Source organism: Thermobia domestica, chromosome 6 (assembly GCF_964235325.1).
Source record: "Thermobia domestica chromosome 6, izTheDome1.hap1.1, whole genome shotgun sequence".
NCBI classification, from domain to species: domain Eukaryota; kingdom Metazoa; phylum Arthropoda; class Insecta; order Zygentoma; family Lepismatidae; genus Thermobia; species Thermobia domestica.
This window is the reverse complement of record NC_137459.1, coordinates 53,648,543-53,664,456: the sequence shown is the minus strand read 5'-3', so window position 1 is coordinate 53,664,456 and position 15,914 is coordinate 53,648,543. Positions and strand designations below refer to the sequence as shown.

At 34.2% G+C, this 15,914-nt stretch overlaps 1 protein-coding gene across 1 annotated transcript in view; it reads left to right on the top strand.

Annotated features, from left to right (window-relative positions):
• LOC145687996 (VWFA and cache domain-containing protein 1) overlaps positions 1-15,914 on the top strand; it is a 91,329-nt gene that overhangs the window by 5,194 nt on the left and 70,221 nt on the right. The window contains exons 2-5 of the mRNA XM_081761651.1: positions 7,007-7,069; positions 10,708-10,856; positions 14,058-14,164; positions 14,758-14,896. Of these exons, the coding sequence (XP_081617777.1) occupies positions 7,007-7,069; positions 10,708-10,856; positions 14,058-14,164; positions 14,758-14,896 (458 nt within the window). The remainder of the gene's footprint in view (positions 1-7,006; positions 7,070-10,707; positions 10,857-14,057; positions 14,165-14,757; positions 14,897-15,914) is intronic.

Here is a 15,914-nt window from a genome sequence, read left to right as displayed (position 1 = left end):
CACAAACAACTAGTTCAAGCGAGTTTCATTTCAAGTTTAGGACCGTTGCATCTAATGTTTTTATAATGAGAATCGATCTTCATGTATGTAACCTAACTTGGTGAAAAAAGGCACAGAATTAAGTGGCCAAAGCCGTTCAGAAGAATCTCCTATAGACGTCAGTAAAGGAATATAGAAATCAGTAAGATACGTTTCATGCTTATCTCCTTTGAAAATTAATTATACTTCATTGTAATACAAAATTATCAATTTTATACGCTTTACTGTTTTTGCTTAAGATTTTCAGTAATCAGATGATTCATATAACCATTGAGGAAGAAGTTTCAGCTTTGTTGGGTTCCTTTGAATTTGAATGCTAATTTTCGTTTTCATGTATGCGTTATATCGGATTACAAGAGCAGTGTTCAAAATGAAGGTGAACTTACCTGGAAGTTATTTCTCAAATTTGATGACTGCTTTAATAAAATGATACTGTATGTTAAATTAGGTAGAATTTTTACCAGGGTGGATTGATTTAAATCGAATTCCGAAATAAATTAATTTAAAGTGAAAATAAGTAAAATCCCGTTTTTGTTCTGTTATTTCGATTATGGAAGTTAATAATCATGGTACAATGAGACTCAAATGTGAAGTATAGTATGAAAACAAATGTCATGCAGAGGATGATTAGGGAAAATCTCGTTTTGAACAGGTAACGGAGCAATCCTGCTTTCTTCTTTTCGTAACAATGGGTTTGGGTTTTAAGATCGTTAACTATTCCAACGGGGAAATCACTATCGACATTTAAGACGAAAATTCTTTTTTGTGCGTCTCTGTTTGTTCCTAGATAATAGGGTGTATTTAGAGGGTCCTATCCCCTCTCCATTTTTGTTTTTTGTTTTATAACTTTAGGCGAAATTTATGTATTTCACACCGCAAGCTAGTTCCGAGTTTTTAAAAATAGGCCCCTGCCAAATATAAGTAACTTTTGTGAAAAAAAAAGTGTCATTTTGATAAAGGTTGCTGTACTTTTTCCTTAATGCTTAACCTTTTAAATTATATAATTAAATTATATTATATTTTTAGGTGATAGGGTAGAATCTTCATTATTCGATTAAAAAAGTACCAATAAGGCTTTTTACTTCGTTTTCTTCAAGACTGGAGGCATTCTGGAACACGTTATATATGCTTTCACGTCTTTTTGCATTGAGGCATAGTGTGTAATGACGTCATAAATTTAAAAAGATGATATTTTTTGTTATGCGTATTATTATTATTATTATTTGGCGGGTTATATTTTGCATTCAGAAGACAAATTTTGCACACTCGTTCAGTGCATCCCTTAATAATTTTCAGAAGTTTTCAGATCTCTCTGTGGAAATAGCGGGGTCCAGAGGGGCAAAAATGTTTTAGAAAGCATATTTTTAACAAAAACATAGCTTTTTTCGTGATTTTCCCGCCTCAGATGGAGACATATGAATGGTACCGTTTCAAAGGCTGTTCTATTCTGAAGAAAATGATGTACTACTATGCTCCTAGGATAAATAGGGATGTCTCAGGAAACTTATCTGAGATCCTGTTTTATACGGGAATCTGGAGAATATTATTTTTCGCGGGCTTACTTTTGCACCTACAAGATTGAAATTTTGCACATTTACTCAGTGCACCCCTCAGTATTTTTCAGATTTGTTTCAGATCTCTGCCTTAAAACAGGGGAAGGGGTCCACAGAGGTAATTTTTTTTAAAGATATTTTTAACAGAAAATTCCTTTTTTCGTGATTTACCCGCCCCAGATACATAATGGAAACATTTGAAGGAACCCGTTTGAAAATTTGTTTTATTCTGAAGAGAATAATGTACAAATCATGATCCTAGGATAAATAGGGATGTCTGAGGAAATTTTTATATTACATCCGGGTCATCGTGGGAGTGTTCTTAGCTCATTGCTAAATAATTTCCTCACCCTTACTACTCAAGATAGAAGCTTGAAATTTTGTACACACATTTAGTACACCCCTTAGTATTTCCCTGTTGATTTTGAGATCTGTGCGTTAACACAGGGGAATCCAGAGGGGATCAAATTTTTTTTAAAAAAAGTAAAAATAAAAATGCCGATTACTCTCAAAATTTTCCGCTTCAGGGACATGATAGGGAAATGTGAATGTTACCATTTCAAAAGCTGTTATATTCTAAAAAGAGTGATGTATGTATCATTATCCTAGGATAAATAGGGATGATGCTGTAGCTGCTTGCCTGAAAGTCTATAATTTACCTTTAAAAAGAGCCATAATTTAAAAGGGTTAAAAAAAACATTGTTTGGGATTGATATAGATTAACGATTGGGGATAATTCAAAATTTAACCCCAATACTTTCACTTAAATGGCAAAATTAGCATTTAATACTGATTCCTAATGCTTTTTCTTCAGTTCGCGACTTGCATTATACGAGGAGAAAGATTTGATTTAAATCAACAAAAATGATTTTTAAAAAAATCATGATTTTTTTCCACCCTGATTTTTACTTAGTATATGTTTATTATTTTGACCTTCTTCGAAGGATGCGTTGGAGAAAATTTTAGGTACAATTCTCAGTTATTTGTGGTAACAATAGTATTGTGATTATGTATATAGTTGAAACAAAGATATTCGAGGTGAAGAATAAAAATTAAATAACTACATAAAGATAGGAAGAATAGAAGAAAAAATAAAGATCTAGGAAGTAGCTGTGAAGCGTCCCGATGAGCTTCATATTGGATTGCGTGAGAGTACTCTGAATTGCGTGAGAGTACTGCCAGTGTGGACACTCTACCTCACTACGCTTAGTCGGATTTTCACACACTTTTTCATCTTTGTCATTTTTTTAAAATAATATTTTGCAGTTAGTTTTCCTACTTACTTTTCCTGCATGATGTCCCATTTTTAATGATTAATATTGTTTTTTGCTAATTGATTGATTTATATCTTCTTTTTCAATCCTTGTTCTTACAAATCCTTTCCCTATATGATACAAGTTTTTCTCTCACATTTATTATTCCTTTATTCTCCTGCATTCTTATCGATTCACCCGTCCCATTAGTTTTATTTGCTCCTACTTAATTTCATGTATTTTGAGCCTGATAACACTATTGAGCCATTTCGTGGCAAATCAACACACAGTTTCGCATTGACCCCTACAAATTGCAGTGATATTTTGTATTCTGATCGGTATCATTAGTGTATGGATCAAGCGAAAAGCTGAAGTTGATTTGTGAACCGGTTTCTAAATTACAAGACCCCCATAGTTCTCAAATTTTACTAACATTGCATGACTAACATTTGTTCCATTGGCATTTGCGGATGATCTAAAGGGCTCACGACGTTGGTTAAGGTGTCATTTTAAAGCTTATGATAACAGCTTTCAAACGATATATAACACTGTAGAATGTATGTTTTTAAAGACTCTTTTCGAAAATGTTGAATTTGATTTTATCAATAAAGCTTATCTTGAAAATTAAAAAAAAAAAAAAAAAAATGAAAACAGTACTCTGGCTGTTGTGAATGTATGCCAAGAATTTTATTTTGACATCAGCATGGTACTATTTGCTACAAGAGTTTCCACTTCTAAACGCATTGAGCCATTTCTTTGAAACTTGTGTTAATTTAAGTAATAATAATAATCAAACAAATAAATAATCACATGAAAGAAACAATCGAATGTATTAATAACACCAGCATTCAAAGAAGAAAACTGACGAGGTTTCTTTCCACATTTGGAAGTTCAAGTCTTCTCTGGATACTGTTTCAACTTCCTTTGGACTAAAATTTATTCGGTTTTCAATACATGTCGGCCTGTTGGGGTCACAGGATTCACCTTACATAGGACATCTATTCAATAGATCCGGAGGACATCTAACCCATGATACACAAAAGTTGGAGATGGGCCAGCTGAATACAGAAACGTCACTTTCACTTGATCTTTCCCCAAAACATACGTTACCTTTTCACTTGTTGTTATACATTGCAGTAATGTAGCCCCTTATGTCTGCCACTGCCAGCTTTTGTTGTCAAATTTGATGTGCGCCTGTTCCAATGATCTTTAGCAATACGAAGCATATTTACAGAAAAGTTTTGGAGCATCTGGAGCTGAAGGAATTAAAAATGCGTGAATTTTTTTGTTCCAGGGATTGTTTGTGCTTTTTTGAAGCGATTTTGTAGGAATGTTGCTGATTCAGAGAACTCTTCTCGACTGACAAATGTAAAATGCACTCCGGTATGCAGCTGCCCAATCGAAAAGGTACCGGAATGAAGAATTGTATTATCATATGAATACTGCAGACTTGCTCGGGCTGCCTACATCTTGACTGTGCACTAGATCCATCGATTAGTAATATATCTTTTTCAGTCTAAATTGGTTTCTCAAGTAGTACACAACCGTAGCGTTGTGTTCGAGACACTCCACAATTATAACTGTTATGCTATTTTTGTTTCCCCTTTATAGTACACTACAATGACGACGCCAGCTTTAATTTCTTAGGGGTAGGGGAAAGAAAATACTTGGGGAGCATCTACTTTTGTATACTTAAAAGAATGGTTTTCTATTGTTTGACCTACATTACAATAACGCATGTATGAAGAGCAGACGTAGTCTAGGGATGTACCGATACCACTTTTTCATCGATACTGAAGAGGCCGATACCGATTCTTTTGGATACATTTCTTATATATTATCAGAACTTTTCAGAATAATGAAATGATCAACATTGTAATAGTTTATATTAGATGTAAGACCAAAATTTGACATACAAAGACAAAAAGCAGAATTTCATATTAGGTTCCACACAAAAAATATATTTCCTCTAAATTTAATCCACCTCACATAAAATAAATTAAAAATCAGCAAATACTTATACTGTAAGCTCAATTCCAAGCGTCAGTAATTGATATTTAGAGTGATAATGTACTTTGATAGTTACATTGTAAGTCTGTATTACGTACATATAATACAAACGGATACTACCGTTACAAATTTTTATTGTTTACAAAATAATGCGTGCTGAACCAGGTATTGCTGTGTATACCATAAAAAAAAAATAAGAGAGCTATTTAATCGAAGTCGAAAATGATAAAACTATTTATTAACTTTAGGATTAATTGTTTTTAATCAGTAAGTAGGAGAAAATATTGACAAAGTGAGCGTCTGGTGGGTTTCTTTCATAGCATTTTCTTCTGAACGATACCTGTGTCTCGTTTGAGATCAAATGACGGGTCTGTTATCCTGACCATGGGCGTCCGAAGGTGGAGGGCAGAGTGGGACTCCTCCCTGGCTCACGAAAGCGCATACGTAATATAGCAAATCACGTATATTAAATACCAGATGTAATATAGCAACCATGGAATGGCCCACCTAGAAAATTTTCTTCGAGCGCCAGTGATCCTGACTGAGGACCTTTATATTTTCTTCACCTATTTTGGCATCGAGGAACTAAAAATATTAGTTGAATACGAGTAGTGCAAATCAAAGGCGTACACATGCATAAAGAAATCGATTGTACAATTGATAATAATTTAGATCAACTTTAAGTCTAAAAGAAACCGATGAAATATAAATGTCACTGTTAATATTAAACAAATTGAAAGTAGTTCGGAAAATGTATCGGTAAATATCAGTGTCCATTTACCAATATCGATACTCCCAAAAGTGGCCGATATCACTGATACTGATACCGGTATGTTGGTATATCCCTAACATAGTCACTAGGGGGTGCTAGCGCCACTCTGACGTTGTTCTTAACTGTAAATAGATTAACAGTGGCTTACTCACTAGTCCAGTGACAGCTTTGTGTCTCATCCTGTGCCACAAAATTATTATTTCCATCCATTTCGCAACGAGAACCTAAATTAAAGCAAATTTCAGCTCCACGTTTGGAAGTGAAGCTCTTGTTATAAATGATTTCAAAATAAAATTCCAGTTTTCCATTCGTATAATCCAAATATATTTGTTTCGCATATTTGTTTTAAATTTTTAAAACATTCGTTTTTTGGTAAAATCAGATTCAAATTTTTGAATTTTTCGAAAAAAAAAATAATTTAAAACAAAATCTGTAGTATTATATACCATCTAAAGCTCTTTTTATAAACATTAGAGTAACACCGTAACCATTGCCCTGTGTCCTTTAGTTCTACCGCAAATGCCAATCAAGCAATTGCCACTCACACATTTTTTCTATTAAATTTTGAGAGCTTTGGGGGCCTGTAATTTCGAAACCAGTTTACATATCAACTTAAAAAATGCAGGGTTTTCAGTGATACCAAGAACTTCATCAGATTTCATTAAAACTGGCAAGGTAAGGTAGAATTTGCTTGAAAATTGTGTTGATTTGACATGGAATGGCTCTGTTACGTAACCACATCACTCTTCATTCCAGCATGGACGTTTCACAGTTAAATTCCTATTCTTTCTGTATTATTGTATTTTTCTTTGTTTCGTTCCAACGATTTCCTCTCCATGTCTGATGATGCATTTAGTGAAAATGCTTGTAATGTGTACTGTGTGAGATTTATGTTTTAACTATTTTCTGGTGATTCACTGTATATTGTTTATTTATTTAATTTTTTTGATGTAACATTATCCCATGAAAATTTTTACTCAGTCTGAAAGATCTTAAGTTATACAGTATTGAGTATAGAAAGTGAAATGTTGCCCTTTTCTGAATTTCACATAATTCGATAAGTTTCATTTACTAGTTGACTTCAATAAATAAATAAATAAATAAATAGCTAAACCGTCTAGTAAATACAGGAACAGTTATTTAAAAAAAAATAGGACAGAATTGTGAAATAGCGATGATGATACTAAAGACTGTTCAACATTCGAATTTCTCCACTCTTAATCATATCATAAATCTTCAATAGTGTTCTAGTGATTGTCATGTAAACCTACAGCATTATATTTCTTGAGAGCTTTTCGTTTTTCTTTTTTAAAATTATAATCATACAATTGAAATTACTAGAAGTATAATTTCTTTTTTTTTTTTTTTATCACTTTTAGGGAATTTATGATTCATTAGAATTTGATCCAGTAGAGAGGGATGATCGGAAGGAAGTAAAAGAGGTATGTATTGCCATTTCATTTTAAATTTAGTTGTAATTACAAGTTTCTAGTTTTTTTTTTTTTTTTTTTTTTTTTTTGTTTATTTTGCCATCACTAGCAGCTCACTTGGTACAAATTGAATTTCCGTCCACTGCGGTCATCAGATAACCTTTTGTCTTCATGCAACAGTTACTTATTTAAATGTCACCTTTCATTTGTAATATTTTTCTCTCCGTTCATATTTTCTATCTTTCATTATTTCTTTTATCACGTTGTTCTGTAAGGGGCCGCGGTGGCTCAGTGGTAGAGCGTTCACCTCTGGTGCTTGGGGTCCCGGGTTCAAACCCTACTCCCGCCAAGTGATCTTTGTGGTGGACAAACACCGTGTGCGTGGGTTTTCTCGGGGTTCTTCCGTTTCCTCCCACTTTCTTCATTCCACAATTTCATTCATCTCTTATCATCACCGTCTCCTTTAGCCTAACCGGTATAACCGTGGGACGTAAAACTCAAAAATTTCATTTCATTTCATTCACGTTGTTCTGAGTGTCCTAATCACTTTCTTGTTCTTTTCTTAATTGTCTCCAATATTTCATTATTATTTTGTATCCTGCTTTTTCCAGCGCAACCTCATTGGTTTTATTTTCGTCCCAATTCCATTTTCTCTGTTCTTCATACCCACATTTAAAGTATGTACTAATTTTTCACGGCATATTCATGTTTCAATCTAGTAGTACGAAATATTTAGTCTTTCTCTTGACTCTTGTTCAGAAAATACCCAAAATGTACTTCGTAAATGCTTATTTTACTATACCTATCATTTTGTTTGTATTTCTTATCTTCACTAATAACATACAAGTGATTCCGAAAACTAGCCACTGTTTTGCTTTTCTTTTTTTCCTTTTTTTTTTTTTTTTTTCACTCTACTTTTGTGATTGTTACAGACTGCTTTGTTCCAATCGCCATTGGTTTTCGTTTTTGCCGTTTATTTTTATTTTATAATCTTAAATCTCTTGTTTAAGCTTTACAGCGGAATGTTAATTTTCTTTTCAGATCACGCAGCTATATTGTCAACAAATTGTTTAAACCATGTAATCCCTCTACCCCCTCTCACGAGTGCTGGTTTCCCTTTTTAGACTCTTCTTCACTATAGCTGCTACGTATAAATTAAATGATGTGATTATATGTTCCTTTGTTATTTCTTCTCGTAGTTTTAGCTCTTATTGCTTCATATTTCTTATGAGTCTTCGATTCTTCCATTACAATTAGACCTTCTTTACCATTCTTATCTAAATATCAGTTTGTCTAATTAAAATCACTTGTTTTTAGATCAATAAACACTACACACACTTTTAAAATCGCCTGTTTTTAAATCAATAAACACTACATACACTTTTCCTCCATTTTCTTAAATCTTTCATAACTGATGCTAATCTTAATTACAATTAAATCAGCAAAGAAATAATTAAAGCCTTAAATATACCAAAAGAAATAAAATTCTTTTACAAAGAAATTGCATCTTTTGCGTGCTTACCCTTACTAAATTTAAGCTGGCTCTCTTCACTTCCTCATTTGTTCTTCCATACAACTTTCTGTTCAGTATTCGTAGCATAATTTTTCCTTCATGAGATATTAGACTTCAGCTTACAACAGTTCGAAGTGAATTTAAAACATGAAAGAAAAATATGGATGGGTAGGAAAAGTTAAAAAGGAATAAAAAAATATGAAGCACATGGCCTCTTGTCAAAATCAGTCACAAAAAGACTGATCGATGTTCACATAATCACTTCAAGCTGAAGATGAAAACCGGGTTTTTCGAAAGCGCTAGCTTTCTACTTGTTTTCCTTTCTAAATATAATCACCGCTCGCAATACACCTTCTTAGGTTTAAATATCTTTGTTTGGTTAAGCCTATTTAGTTTATTTTTCGGAGAAATTTGAAAAAGTACTTCAGAAATTGCTGTATGGAATGCGTTAGTAGTTGCTTCAGGCCATTTTCACCATCCATCTTATTTTTCATGTGAAGGAACAATAAGGAGTCATTAGGTGATAAATCAAGTGAGTAGGATAATAATTCATTAATTCGACATTTTTACTGGAAAAAATCAACAATCAACTGAGTGGAACTGGTGTTGTGGTTAAGAATAATGCGATGATTTGGGTTTGTTGTATGTAATTCATTGATGCCCTATGACAAACAAATGATTGTGTATCACTCAGCATTTGCAGTCGTTTGATCTTCTAGAACTGTGGTTTGCTACATGTGCGGTGTAACCGAAAGAAAAAGAAAACAAAGCAATCATTTGCTCGGCAGACATCTCGGACGAACAATTTTTGTTGGTTTCGGCTCATTTTGAAACATCCAAACAGTAGATTACTGTTTAGTTTCGGGTTCGTTTGAATAGATCCAAGTTTCCTTCTCTGTAACAATGTAGTACACCACTTCTGTAACAACGTAGTACACCAGATTTGACTTAGTTGAATGTTTCGAGCATTTCTTTACATTAATTTACACGAATTGTTTTTGAGCTTCAGTCATCTTGTGTGCAATATAACAGTTTGAAAGTTTCCGAACGTTCAGGTGACCATATAGAATTATATGTATTGCTTTCATATCAGCGTTCAAGGACTCTGAATCTCACGGTGTGTCAGATACCGATCTCTCTCAATCATTTCAGGCACGGCATCAACATTACTGCCAACAAAAAATATGAATGGACGACTTTCACGAAATTCATAACTGAGAAATCTACAACTACGCTGAAATTCGGAAAACCAATTGTATACAGTCCTTATTAGATAGTACTTCATCCGAAAAACCAAAAGTAGCCCAATGCATTGTTTTGGAGTTAAACTACATTTGAAATAATAATAATAATAATAATAATAATAATAATAATAATAATAATAATAATAATAAAATTATTGCTCGAAAGTATTCACGAGAAATTTTCAGAGAAAAAAACTACTTCTTCAAACTGTTGAGAAAATTTTAAAAGAAACAGCTTAAACAAACAATCTAAGATAAATATAGAAAGGTCTTTTCTTGAGAATTTTGTGTCAGAACACTAGTGCCATTGTAAGAAGTAGTTTTCAGAAACTTTTCTAGCAGCCCTCTCATCAGTTAGACAGTTTTACGCGTGTCTAACAATTTTTTTTTTTTTAGATCATTACGCTTCAATAACTTATTCCCGGCTAATTGTAGCGTTTGCAAAGCGTTTTTATTGCTCATACGTACGCTTGGAATACACTGACCATGTATTTAAATGTGGATGGCTAATCACAAACGCAAAATAAATAAAAACGTCAGCTCGAGCGTATTTGGTGCGTTTAGGAACAATAGACCGCCTGCTGTTTAAAAGATATCTAAAGGAAGGACAAAAAGGAAAGACGTGTTGCCAGGCATGGGGATTTTAGAAAGAAACAGCTGCTTGGAGGATGCTTTGTGCAGAGTATTGGAACTCTGCAATTATAGACCTGGACTTGATAAAAAAAGACCTGGAAACCCTGACTGGCTCACAGTATGATTTATAACTCTGGCGAAAGTAAAGTTACCAAATAGCCACCTTGGTCGCGTTCGCTTTAGGGCGTAGCGCTTCGAAAACGCGTTCTCAAATAGTCACAGACTTAATTGTGTCTTTTTTTTTTTTTTTTTTATTTCAGCTTGCCGAAAGACTTCAGATGAAATTACGAAAATATATGGCAGTTCTAAATAAAAGTAGAGCAGCTATAGAAGAATTATTTTGGAGACATTTTCATAAGCCACATTCTGCAGCTTTTCCTTGTTGTGATATACCTGATAATGATGTTGTGTAAGTATCGTTATATTAATATGATTGTAACTGCAAAATAACATGAATATATGTATAGTAAAAATAAATAAATTGTTCATACCTTTGGGTACTTTTATTTTTAGAATCCTTACAATTTCAAAACATCATCAGATCAGAGTATTTTCATCAGAGTGGACATCACCTTTCGAGTAGTAAATCGAGTGACTATTCGTATGTTACTTGAGTAATGTCTTCACAAATATTTGACTTAATAACTTCGCGAAGTCACTAGAAAAGTTTCGAAGAACTCAAACACACTAGAAAGTTTCATTGGTAGACTAATCATGAACGGTAAACGAATTTTCCTACAAACGTATGTACAAAATCAGTTCGCCCTTGTAACAGAATTCTGTTTTTTTTTTTTTTTTTTTTTTTTTTTTTTTTTTTTTTTTTTTTCTTCTTCACGTGTAGCTTACCAGTGTAATTTTCTAGTAGGTGTTTGAGTTCTTGGAAATTTTTGTAGTAACTTTATAAAAAACACTAGATTTACTGTCCGAAAGGTGGCGCGTACTTTGATGACGATACCAGCATCATATGAGGTATTGACGTTATAAGGATACTAAAAATAAAGATACCCATAGGTGCATGTAGTTTATTTACGTTTTATTATACATAGTTGCGTATTACAACTTTAACTTGTTAAATGTAGTTTCTATAGTAAATTTTATTATTATTATTATTATTATTAGTATTATTAGTATTTAGTAGTTGTCCTTAGTACAGTGAACTGACAAGCAAAGGGTGCGGTATCAGGACTCGAATGGACAATAAGACTTACATATCTTTAAAGAGAATCAACTAGTTATTAGCTGCAGTCCGCCAATAGAGAAAAAGTAATGGGACATCAAAGGTAACATGTGAGTCTATGGCAAACACAAGAAAGAAAGCGTTTTTCCCGTCTTTCCTATGTATTCAATATTTGGGAAAGTGAAATAGCGATTCAAATGACATGTTAAAGCCACACAGTTGATGTGGAAAGTAAAAAAGATCGAATGATTCAAACAAAAGCAGTTTGTACAATGTGCACATCTTAAAATAATTAACAAAGGCATCGAGTTTACCGAGAAATTTGTTCCTGCGAGTGTCGTCAGATTCACGAAGAAACTGATCCCGGCTGGATGCACAGAACTAGTGCAGCCCCTGGACGTATATTTTTTCCGTCGTTCCAAGAACTTTGTGAAATTCGTCACTGACACAATCCCAGGATACGAACATCTGGCACAGTGACAAGGTCTTGAATCTCCAATCGTTTACACTGTATCAGTTCTGTGCTCCCCTGTTCCGCAGAATTGTTCGATTTGCTTTCTACAAAGCATGATCCTGGATATCAAACCGGAAACATTCTAGACGCCCATTCAGTACTGCTTCTACTCCCTTACAACTGAATTGTGTTATCACTACGAGTCGATGGCCGTTGTAAGATGCCCACATTACACAAACTGCTTTTGTTTGGACCATTCGATCTTTTCTACTCTCCACATCAACTGTGTGGCTTGAACATGTCATTTGAATCGCTACCTCACCTACCCAAATACATAGGAAAGACGGGAGAAACGCTTTCTTTCTTGTGTTTACCATAGGTCCCAATGTTACATTTGATGACCCATCACATTTTCCCTCTTGGAGGACTGCAGCTAATAACTTGGTAATTAACTAATTATTTGGTGCTCTTTAAGGATATATAATTCTTATTGTGCAACTCGAGTCCCGATATCGTACCCTTTGCTTGTGAGTCTCTACTCTTTAGTTCGTAAGAGTGACAATATAGCTGAAGCAAATTAAGAGTAGATGTATAGACATCAAAGTTGTTCTTACAAATACATGAGAATCAAGTTTTATTTCACTTTTTCACGTTAATTTTTCTTTTCTTTCATTATTCTTTAAACCTTACTAGCAATTTTAAATATACATAATAAAAGTTTGTTTATGACATTTCGTGTTTGTCAGAACTATTTGAACTCTGAGTAATGAATTGCGAATGCAAGCATATGTTTTGTACATGTAAGCATTACAGATATTTAGTTATTGAGAAATTCTGTCCACACTATTGTTGGTTGGTTGAATTAGAATTTAGCGTCCCTTTCAGCAGCGAGGCCATATGAGACGTAGATCTACAACTTAACGTGAAATCCGAACCAAACAAGCAATTACCAGGAATCAAACCCGCGTCTCCCACATCGAAGACGCGTACGCTAATCATGTAGATAAGGGTGAGCTCTTCACACTATTGTATTTCCTTATGGAAATACTTTTTGTGATTTCAAATATCCTTTATATTCACAGAAGAATACAGTATAAGTATATAGTGCAACTTCGCTTATATTTACTTTTATGATTTTTTTTTTTCATGAGAATATTCCATGAAACTTGAAAGTTCAGTGCTAAATACAGTATGTAGTCTCAGAATATTTGATCTGAGGTAATGCTTAATAATCCATGTATAACGGATCATCTAGTACACGTCTCCTTACATTTATAGTGTTGATATCTAAACTAAGATATCAAAAGACGGCATACGTCGCTAAAATGAAAAATACGCACTGGCCGCATAGAGTGTTAGTGAGAAAGCAAATGGAAAAGACCTGTGGGAAGGTCGAGAAGAAAACGGCGGATAATATATACTTTAATTCTAGGGAAGTGAATAGTACTAGTAACCTTGATAAAATTGTGTTAGAGCCTGTCTATTCTACCTGTGCCCTCGGAAACTATGCGAACCATACTTCGGCCCCACCCCCGCCATCCTCTGGCGGATGAAACCCTCCCTTTGCTTAGGGAAAATCAGTGAATGAGCTGTGCTCTGTTGCCAAATTTGTCATTCAGTCGTATCGTCTTGGTGAGTGAAGATCGTAGGCTACTTAGAATGACTAATAAGACAGAACACAGTGAAGTCCGTGAAATAATTCATTCTGGCAACGCTTCCGCATCCAACAATTGAAAGACATCGGCCACAGCAACTTGTTCCTCCTCTCTCGAGGGAGGTACGGGAAAATACACATCGACAACAGCGCCAGGAGGGGCACACTTGAAATAGAAAGGCTCTAGTATATAATTGAATCCACTGGCGTGATTTTATTTCTTTGGTGGTGGAATCTGTATGCTCTAGGGCCAGTGAGTTTTCATGTAGTCTTTTAATGTTTTTGCAACTTTCAAGGAATTGTCTTCTTCTTTCTTTAACAACAGGTATAGTGAACATTTTGGTGCCAAAATATCTACAGAATTTACCTGTGACATTACACCCCCAACAATTAGTCGTTTTGCTTTTAGTCCTGGACAGAACCTTACAGAAGGTAGGTGCAGTATATCAATATTTCTGCTAAATTCAAACATCGATTTCTTCACTTTGATAACGTACTAGTATTTGTGAATGCTTATATTGAATATGTTTCAGTTGTTTTATTTTGTTCGTATGTATGGAAGTTTTGGCCCGGTATTTTTGCTGATCATGTAAAGGTGTTCCTAAGAAACATAAACGTCATTGAAAGCAGAAACATTTCGTAAATGAGAGCTTAAAGCTAGTACGAAAAATAAGTGTTTTATGTATGTAGATAAAACAAAACTTGTGTCTTAAGTTGGTCACGTTTAGTTCCTTAGGAAATGTGTAATTTATAAAAGTGGTTAACTTACGGAGTAATAATAGCGCATGGCTGGATATGAATGCTTGTAAAAATACACGACATAACAAACAAGGGAGAGAAGTTAAAGCAATATCCAACTTATGATTTTTATTTATTTATTTTGTCGTATTTATGTGATTCACAAAGAGATCTAATGTTCAGATTTGCTTGTTGATAGCATTTATGTAGCCAGATACTTTGCGCTTAGGTGTTTGGGAGTATAGCGAAAGGAATCTTCAATTATTTTGATTCTTTCTTCCTTCCAGTGTTTGCTTCCAATTTAAATTCTCATCCATCCATCAAGTGGCAATATTTTATTTCCATTGATGATATCCATAGTGAATACCCCGCGCATTATTATGACAATAAGGCGTCATGTTTACAGTACGACGATACCAGGCACAGGTTCGTATGACTTTCATGTACGTTAAGAAGAATGTTAGTTTAGTTTTTCTCAATCTAAATTCTTTCAGGTATAATACTGTTAATCTTATATTTTGCTTGAAAACGTAGTGCACCTTCCAAACTTGAACACATTATTCTAATACCTATAAATGGATTGCAATTTTGTTCAAAAATACTGGTATACTCTTACCCTGTAGGAGGGATTTAGAAGAAAGTGTTCCTCTTTTTGTTTTGTTTATGAGGTTGGTTCAAAAATAACGGAGGTTTTTAACTACTAGCTTTAAAGCAGTATATCTCAGCTTAAACTTAACTTCATTCATGAAAATAAATAAATTTGAGAAAAAAAAAACGACATTAGAATATATATATATATGGTTTTCAACAAGAAACAAGTCAATTGATTTCAGTAGCATAAAAATTGGAAGTTCTGCAGGGTGGCCAGAAAGTCCTTTATGCCTGCATTTATTTAGTTTTACATTAACAACACTTGCAAACACTTCCATTATATATACACAGCTTGATATGCTCCATGTCCTCCTGCTCGTCCGCTTTAGCAGCTGCGGCATCACATGCTGGAAGGCTTCAAACAGATCATCATTGCCCACGTACCGCTTCTTCCTAACGTGTGATTTGATAATACCCACAGAGAATTGTATGGTGTCAAAGTCCGGACTTCGAGGCGGCCAAGGATAAGCGGATGGTGAATTTGAAGACCCACATTCTATCCACCGGCCAGTGAAAAGTGCGTTCAGGCGTTTACGAACAGCAACTGAGAAGTGGGCTGGTGTTCCATCGTGTTGGTAAACAACCATGTTGATGTCCAGATTCTGCAGCTGTGGGAGAAGTCAGTCATTCATGATCTCCAGATAAGTAACCTGGGTGTCACGGAACCCTTAAGAGTCTTCATCCCGGCGAAATTAAAATACCGCTAATTTTACAGTAATTATGTGATATCTTCAAATAGATAAAAGATAATCGAAATGTGGAACAAGAGCGCCCTAGACAATATTATTTTACA